Below are 19,614 nucleotides of genomic sequence, written 5' to 3' on the forward strand. Positions count from 1 at the left end.
GGCCATGGAATGCCCAGATGGCACAAACCCCCCCCAAATGACCCCATTTTGGAAAGTAGACACCCCAAGCTATTTGCTGAGAGGCATGGTGAGTATTTTGCAGCTCTCATTTGTTTTTGAAAATGAAGAAAGACAAGAAAAAAATAATTTTTTTTCTTTTTTCAATTTTCAAAACTTTGTGACAAAAAGTGAGGCCTGCAAAATACTCACCATACCTCTCAGCAAATAGAAGCTCAGGAGAAGCAACAGAATGTATTTTGGGGTGTAATGTCACATATTCCCATGGCATGTTTGAGCAATATATCATTTAGTGACAACTTTGTGCAAAAAAAAAAAAAAAAATTGTCTTTTTCCGGCAACTTATGTCACAATATAAAATATTCCATGGACTCGACATGCCTCTCAGCAAATAGCTTGGGGTTGAGACCATAAACGGCGCTGCCCTCTATAATATTAATGGGTACCAGGTAAAAATATCACAAGATCCACACTGAATCCAGATGACTCCGATACATAAAAACTCCACCAATATCAAAACATACTACGGTTTAGGCCAAAAATGAACCATATATTTGGAGGTGAGCAAAATTGCAAAAAACACCAATACTTAAAAATTGCTAAATAGGATGTGTTCCCCCAGCGGGATATAAGTGTCATGCAGAGTGAAATATATAATACCTGAGTGAAAAAATATATAATACCTGAGTGAAGAAAATTTAGGTTGGACAGTGTAAACCAAAGAACAGTGTAAAAAAGGGAACAAGTTAAAAAAACTTTGTTTTAAAAAACTTTTTAACCCCAAAGTTCAAAAGTAATTGGGACAAGATCGCGCCAAAGGAAACCTATTAGGTATTAAAAGGATATATGTGCTTAATATTATCAGTGTGGTGTCTGTGTGTCCCCTTCCATATTTATATGCAAAAAATATTAAGTAGAGTTGTGTTTGACCCCAATGTTCAAAAGTATTGGGACAATATTAGGTATAAATAGGTATTATACGGATATGTGTGCTTAATATTATCAGTGTGGTGTCTGTGTGTCCCCTTCCATATTTATATGCAAAAAATATTAAGTATGGTTGTGTTTGACCCCAATGTTCAAAAGTATTGGGACAATATGGCGCTTAAAAAACGTGAGATGTGAAATATCCTTTTGTGCGAAACGTGAATTGTCCTTCTATGTGATAAGCAAATAATAATAAAACCACTCCCTATATTTAAATTACAGTTAATATATACAATTAATACAAATTTCTTTTGTTTGAAACAAGTAGTATAGTTAATTTCTAAAAAGTTCATATATATAATCCATGCAGAACAAATATTGTTAACCAGGTGGGGAGAACAGAGTTCAGCTGAAAATGCTGTTTATTTCACCCAAGAGGGTACACCGTAGTGACTTCTGTGCGATTTTTTCATAAGGTGACTTGAAGTGCTCGCCCCCCTGTGCTACCCCACTCACCAGAAATATTCACCCCTGCAGGGGTACCAAGCGACAAAGTGGGTGCCTCAGGGCGAATGATGTTCACTTCAAAAATGCTTCCATTCCTCTGCTCTGTGCGATCCTTATGGCTGTTCCAGGTAAAATGTGTGCTCTGACATGACCATGCTACTCCAGCAGTGTACCACCTTAAGCTGTTAAACACTCCAGAAATCCAGAGAAAAGAGAAACACAAGGGGCTGCCTTCGTGAAGTATGTCAAAGTATTTATTCCATAAAAAGACGTCTTTGAAAACGTCCTATGACGAAACGCGTAAGGTGTAGTCACGCTCACACGTCATACCCGGAAGTGGACGCTGGAACGCAAGCTGGGACGCACGCTCGCAGATCGCTGATGGTCCCTTCCTTGCTTACAGCGCTATCTATTATGTACATTGTGGCTTGCATTTTTTGGATTGGCTTTGCTTTTATGGAATAAATACTTTGACATACTTCACGAAGGCAGCCCCTTGTGTTTCTCTTTTCTCTGGATTTCTGGAGTGTTTAACAGCTTAAGGTGGTACACTGCTGGAGTAGCATGGTCATGTCAGAGCACACATTTTACCTGGAACAGCCATAAGGATCGCACAGAGCAGAGGAATGGAAGCATTTTTGAAGTGAACATCATTCGCCCTGAGGCACCCACTTTGTCGCTTGGTACCCCTGCAGGGGTGATTATTTCTGGTGAGTGGGGTAGCACAGGGGGGCGAGCACTTCAAGTCACCTTATGAAAAAATCGCACAGAAGTCACTACGGTGTACCCTCTTGGGTGAAATAAACAGCATTTTCAGCTGAACTCTGTTCTCCCCACCTGGTTAACAATATTTGTTCTGCATGGATTATATATATGAACTTTTTAGAAATTAACTATACTACTTGTTTCAAACAAAAGAAATTTGTATTAATTGTATATATTAACTGTAATTTAAATATAGGGAGTGGTTTTATTATTATTTGCTTATCACATAGAAGGACAATTCACGTTTCGCACAAAAGGATATTTCACATCTCACGTTTTTTAAGCGCCATATTGTCCCAATACTTTTGAACATTGGGGTCAAACACAACCATACTTAATATTTTTTGCATATAAATATGGAAGGGGACACACAGACACCACACTGATAATATTAAGCACACATATCCGTATAATACCTATTTATACCTAATATTGTCCCAATACTTTTGAACATTGGGGTCAAACACAACTCTACTTAATATTTTTTGCATATAAATATGGAAGGGGACACACAGACACCACACTGATAATATTAAGCACATATATCCTTTTAATACCTAATAGGTTTCCTTTGGCGCCATCTTGTCCCAATTACTTTTGAACTTTGGGGTTAAAAAGTTTTTTAAAACAAAGTTTTTTTAACTTGTTCCCTTTTTTACACTGTTCTTTGGTTTACACTGTCCAACCTAAATTTTCTTCACTCAGGTATTATATATTTTTTCACTCAGGTATTATATATTTCACTCTGCATGACACTTATATCCCACTGGGGGAACACATCCTATTTAGCAATTTTTAAGTATTGGTGTTTTTTGCAATTTTGCTCACCTCCAAATATATGGTTCATTTTTGGCCTAAACCGTAGTATGTTTTGATATTGGTGGAGTTTTTATGTATCGGAGTCATCTGGATTCAGTGTGGATCTTGTGATATTTTTACCTGGTACCCATTAATATTATAGAGGGCAGCGCCGTTTATGGTCTCATCTCACTTATCTACTATGCAATTAGACTCTTAGGGGTACTAATTAGAGATAGGCAGCAGCTCTTACTCTGTCCTAAGCGCGGATTTATTCTTTTAAATAGCTTGGGGTGTCTACTTTCCAAAATGGGGTCATTTGGGGGGGGGGGGGGGGGGGTTGAACTGTCCTGGCATTTTATGCACAACATTTAGAAGCTTATGTCACACATCACCCACTCTTCTAACCACTTGAAGACAAATCCCTTTCTGACACTTTACATGAAAACATTTTTTTTTTTGCAAGAAAATTACTTTGAACCCCCAAACATTATATATTTTTTAAAGCAAATGCCCTACAGATTAAAATGGTGGGTGTTTAATTTTTTTTTTTTTCACACAGTATTTGCGCAGCGATTTTTCAAACGCATTTTTGGGGGAAAAAACACACTTTTTTCAATTTTAATGCACTAAAACACACTATATTGCCCAAATGTTTGATGAAATAAAAAAGACAATCTTAGGCCGAGTACATGGATACCAAACATGACATGCTTTAAAATTGCGACAAACTAAATACATTTTTAAAAGCCTTTAAAAGTTTTACAGGTTACCACTGTAGATTTGCAGAGGAGGTCTACTGCTAAAATTACTGCCCTGGATCTGACCTTTGCGGTGATACCTCACATGCATGGTGCAATAGCTGTTTACATTTGACGCCAGACCGACGCTTGCATTCGCCTTTGCTTGAGAGTAGGGGGGACAGGGGTGCTTTTTTTTTTTTTTTTTTTTATTATTTTTTTGCTTCTTTATCTTATTTTTAAACTGTTCCTTTCATTTTTTTTAAAAAATCATTTTTATTGTTATCTCAGGGAATGTAAATATCCCCTATGATAGCAATAGGTAGTAACAGGTACTCTTTTTTGAAAAAATTGGGGTCTATTAGACCCTAAATCTCTCCTCTGCCCTCAAAGCATCTGACCACACCAAGATCGGTGTGATAAAATGCTTTACCAATGGCGCTGTTTACATCCGGCGAAATCTGTCATGAAATGCTCGTAGCTTCCGTTTTCTTAGGCCATAGAGATGTTTGGAGCCATTCTGGTCTCTGATAAGCTCTATGGTCAGCTGGCTGAATCACCGGCTGCATTCTCAGGTTCCCTGTTGGGACAGGAGAGCCAGAGAAAAACATAGAAGACGGTGGGGGGGCATTCCCTCCCACTGCTTGTAAAAGCAGTCTAGAGGCTAATTAGCCGCTAGGATTGCTTTTACATGAAAGCTGGCTGAAAAGAATGATACCAAGATGATACCTAAACCTGCAGGCATCATTCTGGTATAACCACTCAAAGTCCAGCAACATACCAGTACTTTGCTGGTCCTTGTTGGGCATATATTGTAATCTTTTTTTTTTTCATGCAGCCTGTGGGCTGAACGAAAAAAAGAGATTGATCGGTGGGGATGCCCACTATTAGAATACCTCCCTTCATCCGCCCACTTCTAATGATGGGCATACATGCACCATTTATATATGCCGAAGCATGGGGGCATCTTCCCGCAAAAGGTAGGCGCAAATTGCTCCTCCGCCCCTGCTGTCCCTACGCTTCGGCATATATCATCTCCGCTGGAGTGACGGCTTTATATATCATGGGAGCAAACGCTGTTGCTGTCAAGATAAATAAATCCGCGCTGCAGCTGAATGGCGCACCTGAAGACAAAAAAAAGGTTAACAATAAAACACAGTAAACAGTAAAGTATAAAAAATTGCGTACCTGAAAAGCAAACATGATAAAACATAATAACAATAAAACATTGCAGAATAGAATACAGTAAAAAAGAGCAGAACAATAGAGAGAGAATAGAGAGAGAGAACAATAAAACGACAACTATTTTTTTTTTTTTATTTTATATATTTTTTGTTTTTTTTAGTTTTTTACACCTTTTTTTGTAACTGTAACTTTTGTAACGGTTCCAGGTTCGGGTCTCTCAAAATGCGATGGCATCTTGGGAGACCCTGTGAAAGTGTGCCTAGTCTGTGCAATGCTGTACGCTACGCTAATACTCAACTAGTGTATGGTAGCGTTCAAAACATTCACCAATGCAAAGACCAGGATTGTCAGGACAGGAGGGACAATAATAGCGGGTGTCACGCCTATATCCGCGCTTTCTGCAGACACATCTTTTTTGGGGGGGTTCGTTGGGTAGGGGTACTCAGGAGAACATAAAGAAAATGCCTCTAATGCAGCCGACTGCATTTGGTTGGGGATGTGAATGGGGGAAGTACGGGTGCTGCAGAAGTGGTGGGTTCCAATTAGGATTGGCGAATGCAGCAGGAAGGGCATTATGGGCACGACGGGCCTATGTTTGTCTTCTTCTTGGTGGCAGCCGGACACTACTTGTGCTTGCCACCTCACCAGCTTGAACTGCACTTATGGGACTCGCCACGTCACCAAGTGTTACTGCAGTGCTGGTTTGACTACGACCGGGGTGTACTAGGCCGCTGGTGCTTGCCAGTTCACCAAAACGCTACCAAAAAAACTGATAGCAATCGCAGGGATCAGGCCTGACTCTGCGAACACTGCAGTTATGCGTTTATGCCGCGTACACACGGTCGGACTTTTCGTCTACAAAAGTCCAACGGACGCTGACGGACTAAAGCTGGCTGGTAATCCGATCGTGTGTGGGCTTCTCCGGACTTTCAACGGACTTTTTCAGCCTCAAATCCGACGGACTTTAGATTTGAAACATGCTTCAAATCTTTCCGACGGACTCGAGTCCGGTCGAAAAATCCGCTCGTCTGTATGCTAGTCTGACGGACAAAAACCCATGCTAGGGCAGCTATTGGCTACTGGCTATCAACTTCCTTATTTTAGTCCGGTGTACGTCATCACGTAAGAATTCGACTGACTTTTGTGTGATCGTGTGTAGGCAAGTCTGTTCGTTAGAAAGTCCGCCGCAAGTCCGTCGAAAGTCTGTCGGACAGGCTGTCGGACTTTTGTAGCTGAAAAGTCCGACCGTGTGTACGCCCCATTAGTGTTTTGTAAGTGACAGTGATCGATCGATACTGCACTTGGGTGGGCTGGGCTGGGCCGGGTGGAGGGGCAAAACTCAGGTGCTAGCAGGTATCTGGGCTGATCCCGCTAACACTGCGTTTTTGGGAACCCTAAACTGCTGGGGACACTAGTATAGATCTGATCGGATCAGATATTGATCCGTTCAGATACTATACCACTAAGGGAGGTGTACGGTGCGTGCATGGGTATTAGCCGTATTGGCTCTAACCTGACGCTGCCTGGGGCGACGCAGACCCTATCTGACCCTAAAACCTAAGTTATATCACCGTCGGGCGATCAGGGGGCTAAACCTTTATTCGGTAATAAACGGCGGGTGCCCTGACACTATAAAAAATAAACTAACTAACCAGCGTCATCCGTAACAGTTATACGGTGATCACTGGTGAAAGGGTTAACTAGGGGGCAATCAAGGGGTTAAAACATTTATTAGATAGTATATGGGGGTCCCTGTCGCTATAAAACACTGACGGCGAACCTAAATATTTACCTCCCTAACTAGCGTCACCAGTGACACTAATACAGCGTTCAGAAAACTGATCGCTTAGTGACACTGGCGACGGGGGGTGATCAAGGGGTTAAAACTTTATTAGGGGGGGTTAGGGGGGTATCCTAGACCTAAAGGGGGCCTAACACTAACTGCCCTACCACACTAACTGTCACAAACTGACACCAATGCAGTAATCAGGAAAAAAAAAAACTGCTTGGTGTCAGTGTGACGGGGGGGGGGGTGTGATCGGGGGGTGTACAGTATGCCTGGCGTGTTCTACTGTGTGTGTATGTGTTTGTGCACTCACTCGGATGTCCTCGGCGCCGGAACGGAAAATACCGAGCCGAGGAGCGATGACATCACTTCCTCTGCTTCTGTTTACTATACAGAAGCCGAGGAAGCATTTCATTCGCCAGGAGCGATCGCGAGGGGGGAGCCACGAATGAGTGGCCTCCCCCTCACCTTTGATCGCCCCTGACGAGAATCCAACCGCCAAAGGCACCGGTGGGGGGGTCCGATTGGACCCCCCGCCCGCGGGAAGGCAAGGACGTACTTTGTAAGTCCTTTTGCCTGCCCGTGCCATTTTGCCGACGTACATCGTCGTGTGGCGGTCGGCAACTGGCTAGACTGCATCAGCTCTAGTTTCTTAGATATGGTCAATTTATATAATTGTTTTAGAAAAGATGATCAACTTGTTTTTCTGTTACCTAATTTGTGTTCACAAGTTAGCAGATATAGTGAGAGTGTTCTGTACTTCCAACTATAATTTTACATCAGAAACATTGGATCCCAAAGTGTAATTAATAACTGTATTATAGTTATGAACGTATTTTTGCAGATCGAGCACCGTAGAGGTTAGGACTTTTTCACAATGATGTTTCCTGAATCATCCCAATGTACTTTGATATATTTATATGTTGATTTTTGATGGACGACCATATTGAGGAGTGGTATATGGCATTTATGCTTTATCTCAAAAACTAGAGCTAATATGGGAATTGGGGCCATTTTTGGAATCAGCTGGTCAATTATACCCAGGAACAAGTCTAATATTCAAGGCACCAAAATGTGTGTTGGCCTGTGTAATATTATTAGTAATAGATCACTTACTAAGCATAGTGCAAGCTTCTTTAACCATTCGTATTGTAATAACATCATCATAAACTTCATAAGTCATAAATGTATCCTGAACACCAGCCAAACTTCTGCAAAAGAAATATACATGCATTATGCTTTAGCACTGGCCATGTATGAATAATGCAGTGTTATAATCAAGATCATTCCTGTCTCGAAAGTAGATAGACCACACCACTAATTATTTCTAATGCCTGAACCAATGACACTATTCGATTACCTATTCACAGTGGCGGCTGGTGCTCAAAATTTTTGGAGGGGGCGCAAACAAACTGAAAAGTTCTGAAAAAAAACCCCATCAATTGCAGCCTCACTGTGCCATCAAACGCAGGCACTGTGCCCATCAATCGCCGCCACTGTGTCATCAAACGCAGCCACTATGGCATTAAACGCAGCCACTGTGCCATCAAACGCAGCCACTATGGCATTAAACGCAGCCACTGTGCCATCAAACACAGCCACTGTGCCCATCAATTGCCACCACTGTGCCATCAAATGCAGCCACTGTGCCCATCAATTGCCGCCACCTTTCCCATCAAACGCAGCCACTGTGCCATATCAAATGCTTCCACTGTGCCATCAAATGCTGCCACTGTGCCATATGAAATGCTCCCACTGTGCCATCAAATGCTGCCACTGTGCCCATCAAATGCTCTAACTGTGCCCCATCAAATGCTCCCACTGAGCCATATCAAATGCTGCCAGTGTGCCATATCAAATGCTGCCAGTGTGCCCCCCGCCCGCCGTCTGCACTTACCCTGTCACGGTGGGACAGCTCCTCGATGTCTTCTCCCGTCCTCTCTTCCCATCCTCTGCTATGATTGGATGCCTGATAGGCGTCCAATCACAGCGCCTGTTGTTTCAGACAATCAGGTGACGGGTAACAGATCCGAGCACCTGATTGGCAGAGAGGCGGTTTAGTGTTAGGAAAGCGAATATTCATTGGCTTTTCTAACACAGCTGAGTGACCTACGAGCGCCCAGCATGGCACTTGCAGGTCACCTTTTTTGACGCCTATTAGAGCCTATGGCTCTAATAACACCCCCCCCCGTCCCTGTAATTCAAGCGCCCGGTGCCCGAAAAGGGGCCGGGTGCCTGAATAGGGGGTGGCAGCGGCGGCCATAGATAGATTTATGCAATGCATGAATCTATCTATTGGTGCTAGAGGGGGTGGCAGGAGAGAGGGGGCGGCGCCCGTGCACTCTTATGGACGCACCACCACTGCCTATTCATCATAACTGGGTGCTCCTTACTTAGGCAGAGTCTGCCTTAAGCTGGCCATAGATGGATTGGAATTCAGCCGGTTCAGCAGGGACCAACTGAACGTTAATCTATCTGTGGCTCTTCTTGCTCAACAGAAGTCAATCTAACGATCTTCTTCTGTCCAATGGGAATGTTGGAAATCTTTTTTTGGTCATCGGCTGCAGCCGCTGATCAATGTATTCTGACAGTGGAGTAGTCCCCGCTTTTAGAATACAATGGCAGATTGGGGAGGATGCCTTCATCCACCTTCCCCTGTGTATATGGTGGAATCTGTTCTTTTTTTTTTGTTTGGCTCACTGGCTGAACAACAACAACAACAAAAAAATGAATCTATGGGTAACCTGCTGTAGCTTAGCGGAGCTTTGGCTAATAGGCTTCAATAAAGTGGGCTCGGGGCACAGAGCACTGCGCGCAGAGCCCACCCAGTTGTGTGACAATAGCGAATTAATATTCGCTATTGCCACACTGATCCTCCTCTTGGCCAATCAGGAAGCAGGTCCTGAGACCCGCCACCCGATTGACTGAAAGGACAGGCGATCCTATTGGACGCCTAGGAGGATAAGGGAGGAGACACACGGCGGAAAGAGGAGACGCGATAGAAGCCGCCATCCGCCCGCAACCTAGATGGGGTAAGCGTGGGGCTGGATGAGTGACCGACTGACCACAGGGGGGGTGTACCACCGGCTGACTGGGAAGGGGTGTTTGTTTGCCCCCCCCCCCAAATAAAAAAACACTTGCCGCCACTGCATTTGAATAAAGTGATATTAGACCCAAAGGCAAACATTTATTATACTGTAGCTTACCAATTTTTCAATGTGGTGGCTAAATTCTTTTTCTTTTTTAGGCTTCCTTTCTATCTTTTATTTTGACTTCGAGATCTGGCTGGTAAAGCCGGCCATACATGAGTCAAATTCCGAAAGAATCTTCTTTCGAAAAACGCAGCTAAGAGTTTTTCAAAATTTCACATCATTAGTGGGCCGCAGGAACAGCAGATTTTCGTGCGGCCATCAAATTTGAGTGATCGGGCATGTTGGAATTTTTTTTTAAAAACAAACTAATTTCTAATCAATAATGGCAGATACATGCGAGAAATATAAACCAAAATATAAACCAATATAAACCAAAAAGAAATGTGCATGAGCTGTGACCTGGAAAGAAAAGAAGATTCCCGGCCACAAAAAAAATGTCTGCAGCAAAATGAGTTGAAATTAAAAGGCTTGGTTGGTTGAATTTCGGATCACAAAATGCACAAATTTTCTGATTTTCTAAAGAAAATTTGTTCGGAATTCGACCTATGTATGGCCTACATAAGTGTGTTGTTTTTAAACAAAACAAGCTTTCCTGCAGATGTAGCGATTACAGGGTTGAGACAAGTCATTTCCCAGTGGCAGGGGTGCTTACAATGATCCGCTTTATTTATTTATGTCAAATCTTTATTGCAAAAGGAAAAAAATACTGTTTGCTGTAACTGCAAATTGGTTTCAATTTGTTAGTGTATCTAAATCTGCTAGTACATCTAATACTCCTCTTCCCTACAGATGGACAATGCTGCTGTCCAAAGGTGCCCCTGTGCTACTTCATCCAGCACGGGGGCACTCTAATACAGGAGTTGTATTATTGGGTGAAAACAGAGGGGGAAAAAAGCCTAGAAGAATAAACCGAATGCAGCCACCACATCTAATGATTGGTAAGCTGCAATATATTATATTTTTGGTTTTGGGTTTAATACCACTTTAAATTTAGCTTGTATAACATGGCTTTAAGTCTAGGTTCACATCTATGCGGCTGCGCTTGATTCGTTTTTCCGGCACGTTTTGCGGTGCTTTTTGCATTTTTGTTGTGTTTTTTTTTTTTTCACTTTAACACACTGTGTATAGCTGATTGCTAAGAATTGTGCCGGAAAGCCGACGCTCGCTTTCTTAACAACCAATGAGTCATCACCTGTCGACGGATTTTTCGCTGACAGCTGAATGTAAAAAAAAGAATTGTCGGCAAAGAGAAAATCAGGAAAAAAACAACGTGCCCCCCCCCCCCCAATCCTTACCCTTTGGGTCTTGTATGGATTTAGAGGGGAACCCCACGCCAAAATTGAAACTGGCCTAGGGTCCCCCTCAAAATCCATACCAGACACTTATCCAAGCAGGCAGCCTGGCAGGTCAGGAAAAGGAGGGGATAAGCGAGCCCCCCCCCCCCCCGAACCATACCAGGCTACATGCCCTCAACATGGGGGGGTGCTTTGGGGCAGGCTCTGCCCTCCGCCCCAAAGCAACGAGGGCTCTCGCTCATCCCCTCCCTTTCCTGACCTGCTGTTCTGCATGCTCAGATAAGGGTCTGGTATAGATTCTGCGGGGGACCCCATGCCGTTTTTTATTTTTTTATTTTTGGCATGGGGATTCCCCTCAAAATGCATACCAGATCGAAGGGCCTGGTATGGATCTTGGGGGGGACCCCACGCGTTTTTATTTATTTAATTTATTTCTATTCAAATCAATAGGCTCTCATAGGGAACCATTGATTTTGACATGCCAAAAAAAAATGCTTGACGCGGCTTACCGCTGTATCCAGTGTGAAGCCACATTTACCAGTCTATACTGGCGTCAGACGTTTTTACAGCTGTAACGCTGGTCCTCAGAACACGCTGGCCCTGGTTTTTTTTTTGCAGCTTGAAAATGCCTATGCCACTTACAGCTTCTAAAAGCCTCTGTGTGCATGGACACATAGAACATGGAGAGGCATTTTTAAGCTGCAAAAAAAAAAAATGCCTGACACTGGAAAAAGCAGCTGTAAAAATGCTCTCTGTGCATGAGGCCTAAGAACAGGGCAACGTTTTTAGTTTCGAACAAAATAGGAAAAGATTAGAACCCCTATCATGTTTTCTCCCCACTTTCACCCCCATGCAGAATTACCCGCTTTTTTTCTCCCAGGGGTGACTGCTAAAATGGGAGAAAATGCAAAATTCTGAATTGTCCCTGGAACATAAATATAGCACACATTTTTCAATGTGCCCAAAGTTCTGGTGACACCTGTGATGCTTTCCCTCCTCACACTTCTTGTTTCTTCTCTGAGGGCCAGTTCACACCGTGCCTGCACATGAATCGCACAGGAACGCACAGCACATGTGGTCCTGCGTGGTGCATTTTCAGGCTATTCATTTTGAAAGAGCTAAAATCACACTGCACCAAAGTAGTGCATGCGCTACTTTTTAAAAAACACTGTCTAATGCGATCCGGAGCAGGCAAATACACTGCATTTGAGACCTGTGTTTGGGGTGTAGTTAACTTTCTATTGACACCTGCTACAGATAGTCAGTGGAGTGCATTTTGCATGTGGTATTGTTTTGGCAAAATAATAATTTTTTTTTTTTTTTTTATGTAAATTTTTGAAGTCCTGGTCATAATAAAGAAAGAAATTAGTTACACAAATATTAACCACTTCCCATCCACCGACCAGTACGTCGCTGGATTGGAAGGGCGCTATCTCGGTCATCACCGCAAGCGCAGCGAAGACCAAGATATCATTTTTTCAGCCGGCAATTCCCTTCAATGAAAAGTAATCCTAGTGGCTATGTCTTATAAGTTTGGGCCCTCATATACTGTATATAATTTGAATTTGTATTTACACATAATTTGAATCCATTACAATATGAATGCCTATTAAATTAAGGAAATAACTAGTTTAATAAACCTATCTTGGATGGAAGGATTATTTTCATATTGAAACAAAAAACTTCAAGTATACAATTGACCATTGTATTCTACAGAGCAAAATATTTTTTTTTAAAACGTGGTAAATTGCAGTACATACTAGCATAGCATATCATATACAGTATGCATTATAAATTTAAGTATGTATTTATTTTACTATTTACTTTGCCCGTTTTCTTTCTTTTTAATACATATAAAAGTTCTTGTTAAGAATTTTTATCCAAAAACAATTTTATACCTACTGTTTTAGTGGTATCATGGTTTCTATTAATTGCTATCTGTAAGAAACTGTGTTCAATTTAAAAAAAAATACAACCAAAAGAAAGATAATATATAACAAAAACAACCCACCAGCTAAAATGTCAAATAAATATGTGACTTTACTGTTTCTACTAACTTTAATGTTTGCCATGTTTTGGTCCCAAATGTTTTCATTACTAGCAATTTTTTTAGTATTGATTAATTTATTTTGCCGTTTTTTTTTTGTTTGTTTTTCTACATATAAACGTTTTTGTTAAGAATTTTTATCCAAAAACATTTTTGTACCTAATATATTAGCAGTATCATGGCTTATTATCTGTTAGAAACTGTTAAAAGTTAAAAAAAATAGAACTAAAAGGAAGAGAATATAACAAAAACAACCCACCAGCTAAAATGGCAAATAAATATGTGACTTTACTGTTTATACTTACTTTATTTCTTTGCCATGTTTCATTCCCAATTTTTTCCATTACTAGCAATTTTAAACAAATATTAATTAATGTACTTTTTTTAATACATATAAAGGTTTTTGTTAAGAATTATTATTAGAAGTATCATGGCTTCTATGAATTATTATCTAGAGGAAACTGTGTTAAAAAAGTAGAACTAAAAGAAAGAGAATATAACAAACAACCCACCAGCTAAAATATCAAATACATATTAGTGTTTCTGCTTACTTTAATTTTTGCCATGTTTCATCCCTAAATTTTTATTCAAAAAAATGTTTGTATCTAATATATTAGTAGTATCGTGGCTCATTGTCTGTTAGAAACTGTTAAAAGTTTTAAAAAAAATAGAACTATAAGAAAGAGAATATAACAAAAACAACCCACCAGCTAAAATGGCAAATAAATATGGGACTTTACTGTTTCTACATACTTTATTTCTTTGCCTTGTTTCATTCCCAAATTTTTCCATTACTAGCGAATTTAAAGAAGTATTACAGTAATTCATTTACTTTTTTTATATATACATATAAAGGTTTTTGTTAAGAACTATTATTAGTATCATGGCTTCTATTAATTATTATCTTTAAAAAACTGTGAACTAAAAGAAAGCGAATATAACAAACAACCCACCAGCTAAAATGTCATATAGATATTATTGTTTCTACTTACTTTAATTTTTGCCATGTTTCATCCCTAAATTGTTCCATTTCTAGCAATTTTAAACAAGTATTATATAATTTACTTTGCCTGTTTTTCTTTAAATACGTATAAATGTTTTTGTTAAGAATTTGACAAATTTTGTACCTAATGTATTAGTAGTATCATGGTTCCTAATTATTATTATATGTAAGAAACGGTTTTTAAAAAAAAATAGAACTAAAAGAAAGAGAATAAACAAAAACAGCTAAAATGTTAAATAAATATTACTGTTTCTACTTACTTTAATTTTTGCCATGTTTCATCCCCAAATTTCTCCATTACTAGTGATTTTAAACAAGTATTAATGAATCCATACTAGAAATGTAGAGAAACAACAATTATTTAAATTGCTTAATGCATGTATATTATAATTAGGTACCAAATAAAAATTTAGCCTTTCATTCTGAATTTTAAAAAAAAGGCACAAATATATTTCATAAATATTTGAATTACCAGGAAAGAATTATACTTCACCCCATAAGATTTCATATAAAATGTTTATTTAAAATCTTATTTGCTTGATCCTATGAGATTGGCAAGCAAATGAATGGTTTACCTACCATGGTTGAGCTGAGAAAAGCAGAGTGGCTGTCTTGTCTCCAGGTGACTTGTTAGTGGACTCGTGAAATATATTTCTCTGTCACCCTTTTGCGCAGTTTTGACGGTGCCAATAAGATTATGCAGATTACATACAACCACTGTTCATTTAGCAAACCTGTTTGGGGCAGTGGGAATAGAGGCATGGCAACAACAAAAATATGGATTTCAAGTTAGGATAACTAGCAACACGTAACTGAACTGATTATAGTATGTTATATTTAACAGCATAAAAACTTTTAAAGTAACTTAATAGAAATCCACAACCCAGGAATCTATGAAGTAGAGTGTAGTGTCCCCAATTCTCTAATTTGCAATGTCCAGATCCCTATAGATTGCACCTTGATTGCCCACCACAAGGTATCGCTTCCTTGAGGGGTTACAGAAGAACCTCCAACAACCATGGAAATTAATTATCAGTCCACAGGTTCTGGAAATTACCAGTATTTGCAGATGGGCAGACCAGTGAAATGAGGACATCATCATGCATGTCATTTCTTTACTTCCTTATCCAACAATTTCCCCTCTATAGATTTGCATTGATTGGTCATTACCGCGTAAGGACCACCCCACGTACATATACTGCGGCAGGGTGGCCCTTTAGCGAGAAATCACAAACCTGTACATGATTTTTTTCTTCAGGGCCTGGAGCGTGCACGCGCCGCCGTGACCCATGCGCACTGTGATTGGACCCGCCAGGACCCACCGATTGTTCCCGAGGAACGTAAACAAGGCAGATCACCGTTCTGTGATAGGAGAAGACAGAGATCTTGTGTTTCTGCTAAGCAGGAGCATGGATCTCTGTCTTCTTATGCCGCGTACACACGGTCGGACTTTTCGACCGGACTGGTCCGACGGACGCCGACGGACCGAATCCGGCGGACAATCCGATCATGTGTGGGCTTCACCGGACCTTCAGCGGACTTTTCCAGTCGCAAATCTGACGGACTTTAGATTTGGAACATGCTTCAAATCTTTACGTCGTAACTCCGCCGGACCCAGAAATCCGCTTGTCTATATGCTAGTCCGATGGACAAAAACCCACGCTAGGGCAGCTATTGGCTACTGGCTATCAACTTCCTCATTTTAGTCCGGTGTACGTCATCACGTACGAATCCGTCGGACTTTGGTGTGATCGTATGTAGTTAAGTCTGTTCGTTATAAAGTCCCCCAAAAGTCTGTCAAAAGTCTGTCGGACGGGCTGTCAGACTTTTGTAGCCGAAAAGTCCGACCGTGTGTACGCGGCATAACAGTTAAAGCACATCCCCCCACAGTTAGAAAGCACCCTGTAGGTAAACATTTAACCCTTTGATCGCCCCTGATGTTTACCCCTTCCCTGCCAGTGTCATTAGTACAGTGACAGTGCATATTTTTTAGCACTGATCACTGTATTGGTGTCACTGGTCCCCAAAAAGTGTCACTTAGTGTCTGATTCATCCGCCGCAATATCGTAGTCCTGCTATAAGCCTCTGATCACCGCCATTACTAGTAAAAAAATAATAAAAAAATCAATAACAATTTTCATAAAAATATCCCATAATTTGTAAATCCTATAACTTTTGTGCCAACCAATCAATATATGTTATTTTTTTTTACCAAAATATGTAGCAGAATACATATTTGCCTAAATTGATGAAGAAATTAGATTTTTTTACAGTTTTTTTTTATTTGATATGTTTTTTAGTAGAAAGTAAAAAATATTTTTTTCAAAATTCTCAGGTTTTTTTTGTTTATAGCACAAAAACAAACAAAAACCGCAGAGGTGATCCAATACCACCAAAAGAAAACTCTATTTGTGGGAAAAAGGGACATTTTTCGGTACAGCGTCGCACAACTGCATAATTGTTAAGTAACGCAGTGCCGTATCGCAAAATAATGGCCTGGTCATGAAAGGGGTAAAACCTCCCGGGGCTAAAGTGGTTAAAGGGAATTTATAATATTCGTTAAGTGTTCTGGAAATATATGTGAATGCCATCAGCTTAAATTGAACCTACACCCTCACTTTACCCACTAAAGTGTCCTTTAGTATTGACCACAGATTTTGGAACCCAGGGGTGCTCTATGGACTTGGGCCATCAGGTTCACTGAAACATAAATAATCTTGTCAATGATATTAAAGCTAAACTCCGGACAGATATGAAAAATACAAATGCATGCAGCCCTGTGTTCATTAATACATCAGTAAATGTATTTTTTGTAGGCCCTTTATAGCAGTGCTCAGATTGGGAGAGGGAGAAGCAGCAGTCAATTGTTCTGCTGTGCTCATGTGCTAACAAGGAACATGCTGAAGAAGAGGAAGAGAGAGTAGAGTCACAGAGAGATAAGCATACCAGCCTGCTGCTTCTCCATACCTCAATCAGAAAAATACTGCATTATAGCCACTGGATGGCGCTAATGATCAAAGTAAAAAAACATATTAGACATGTAACTGTGATTATGCAAATGCTTGAGGCATTGTGAATTTTCTTATGAATAGCCTTTAGGTTCGGTTCACACTGCCACAACTTGTGAGACCCTAAGTTGCGTGACATGTAAAATCCCAAGTCAATGAGAGCTGTCTTAATTAGCACTACTGAAGTCGCTCTGAAATGTTCCTGCACTACTTCAAGGCAACTTCTATCCAATTTTTATTCTATACTTCTATCAAAGTAGTATTCAAGTCGCCAGGAAGCCGCATGGCAAAGTCGCAACTTAAGTCGCGGGACTTTCAGGTCGTGGCAGTACAAACTGAGCCTAAATGTATTGTATATGTTAGGTCACATTGTTGCCAAGCCCAGTGCTCAGGATGTAAAATAATGTAGCAATAACATATCAAGCAGCATGCATTAAAATGGCCACAATAAATTAACTGCTACTGAAAATTATTATCTCTTGATGTTACAATTTTCAGAATCCAAAAAGTGTACATTGCATGCATTGTCTGTCTGTCTGTCTCTTCCATTTTATAAAAAAACTGAGGATAAACAAAACATGCTTATTCACTAAGACCCCTTTCACGCTGGGGCGGGCAGGCGTTGACAGTAAAACGGCGCTAGTTTTAGCGGTGCTTTACCGTCATTTTAGGGAGGTTCTTCGCCCACTAGCAGGGCGCTTTTAACCCCAGCTAGCAGACGAATAAAGGGGTAAATGCGTCCGTGTAGCGGCGCTGCCAAGGCGCTTTGCAGGCGCTTTGGCATCGGTATCAATTCATTTCAATGGGCAGGAGTGGTGGAGGAGCGGTGTATACACCGCTCCTTCACCGCCCCAAAGATGCTGCTTGCAGGACATTTTTTAACGTCCTGCCAGCGCAGCGGCCCAGTGTGAAAGCACTCAGGCTTTCACACCGGGACTGCAGGGGAGGTGTTTTTCAGGCGCTTTACAGGTGCCTGAAAAACGCCTCAGTGTGAAAGGGGTCTTACAGTGGTGAAAATAATTATTTGATCCTGTGCAGATTTTGTAAGTTTGCCCACTTACAATGAAATGAAGGGTCTATAATTTTCATCATAGGTGTATTTTAAAGGATAGAGACAGAATATCGACCTAAAATCCAGTAAAAACACATGATACAAATGTTATAAAATGAGTTGCAGTTCAGTGAGTAAAATAAGTATTTGATCCCCTACCAACCAACAATAATTCTTGCTCCCACAGACAGTTTGTGCTCATGTGGTACACAGATTAGTCCTGTCAATTTTGAGAAGGTGCTCCTAACGACAACTCGTTATGTGAATAAAAGACACCTGTCCACAGAATTTCCTTCTTCCGTTCAAACCTCACCATCATGGGCAAGACCAAAGAGCTGTTAAAGGATGTCAGGGACAAGATTGTAGACCTGCACAAGGCTGGAATGGGCTACAAGACCATCAGCAAAAAACTTGGTGAGAAGGAGACAACTGTTGGACGATTATTTGCAAATGGAAGAAATACAAAATAACCATCAATCGCCCTCAGTCTGGAGCATGGAAGATTTCGCCTCATGGGTAGGGTTGCCACATCATCCATTTAATCCAGGACACACATTAATTACACAAGTTTTGTGGCTGATTAAGGTGGTAATTAAACTCACTTGGTGCCTTATCTGCATTAAATCAGCCTCAGAACCTGTGTAATTCATATGTGTCCTGGATTAAAGGGATGATGTGGCAACCCTACTCATGGGGTAAGGATGATCATGAGAAAAGTGAGGGATTAGCCCAGAACTACACGAGAGGAGCTTGTGAATGATCTCAAGGCAGTTGGGACCACAGTCACCAAGCAAACCAATAGTAACACAATACGTCACCATGGGTTGAAATCCTGCTGCGCCCACAAGGTCTCCTTCCTCAAGAAGGCACATGTACACACCTGTAAAATGCTGTCTATGAACCTAAGAACACCAGCCCTACAGACAGAGGTGGAAACATTATGCTTTGGGGCTGTTTCTCTGTTAAAGGTACAGGACGACTTTTCCGCATTGAGGGGCTAATTAGAGAGGCCATGTATTGTAAAATCTTAGATGAAAACCTTCTTCCCTCAGCCAGAACACTGAAGATGGGTCGTGGATGGGTCTTCCATCACAACAGTGACCCAAAACATACCGCCAAAGCAAAAAAGAAGTTGTTAAAAAAGAAGCACATTAAGGTCATGGAGTAGCCTAGCCAGTCTCCAGACCTTAATATTATAGAAAATTTATGGAGGGAGCTGAAACTTCAAGTTGTCAAGCTTCAGCTAAGAAACCTTAAGGATTTAGAAAAGATCTGTAAAGAAGAGTGGACCAAAATCCCTCCTGAGATGTGTGCAAACCTCGTAACCAGCTA

At 40.9% G+C, this 19,614-nt stretch overlaps 1 protein-coding gene across 1 annotated transcript in view; it reads right to left on the minus strand.

The window, feature by feature from the left end:
* LOC141126545 (guanylate cyclase soluble subunit beta-2-like) overlaps nucleotides 1–17,897 on the minus strand; it is a 64,830-nt gene extending 46,933 nt beyond the window's left edge. Inside the window, exons 1-3 of the mRNA XM_073612475.1 lie at nucleotides 17,892–17,897; nucleotides 14,484–14,557; nucleotides 7,843–7,937 (exon numbers count right to left, since the gene is read on the minus strand). Of these exons, the coding sequence (XP_073468576.1) occupies nucleotides 7,843–7,937; nucleotides 14,484–14,557; nucleotides 17,892–17,897 (175 nt within the window). The remainder of the gene's footprint in view (nucleotides 1–7,842; nucleotides 7,938–14,483; nucleotides 14,558–17,891) is intronic.
* Between the last annotated feature and the right edge of the window lie 1,717 nt (nucleotides 17,898–19,614).

Source organism: Aquarana catesbeiana, linkage group LG02 (genome assembly GCF_042186555.1).
Source record: "Aquarana catesbeiana isolate 2022-GZ linkage group LG02, ASM4218655v1, whole genome shotgun sequence".
NCBI classification, from domain to species: Eukaryota; Metazoa; Chordata; class Amphibia; order Anura; family Ranidae; genus Aquarana; species Aquarana catesbeiana.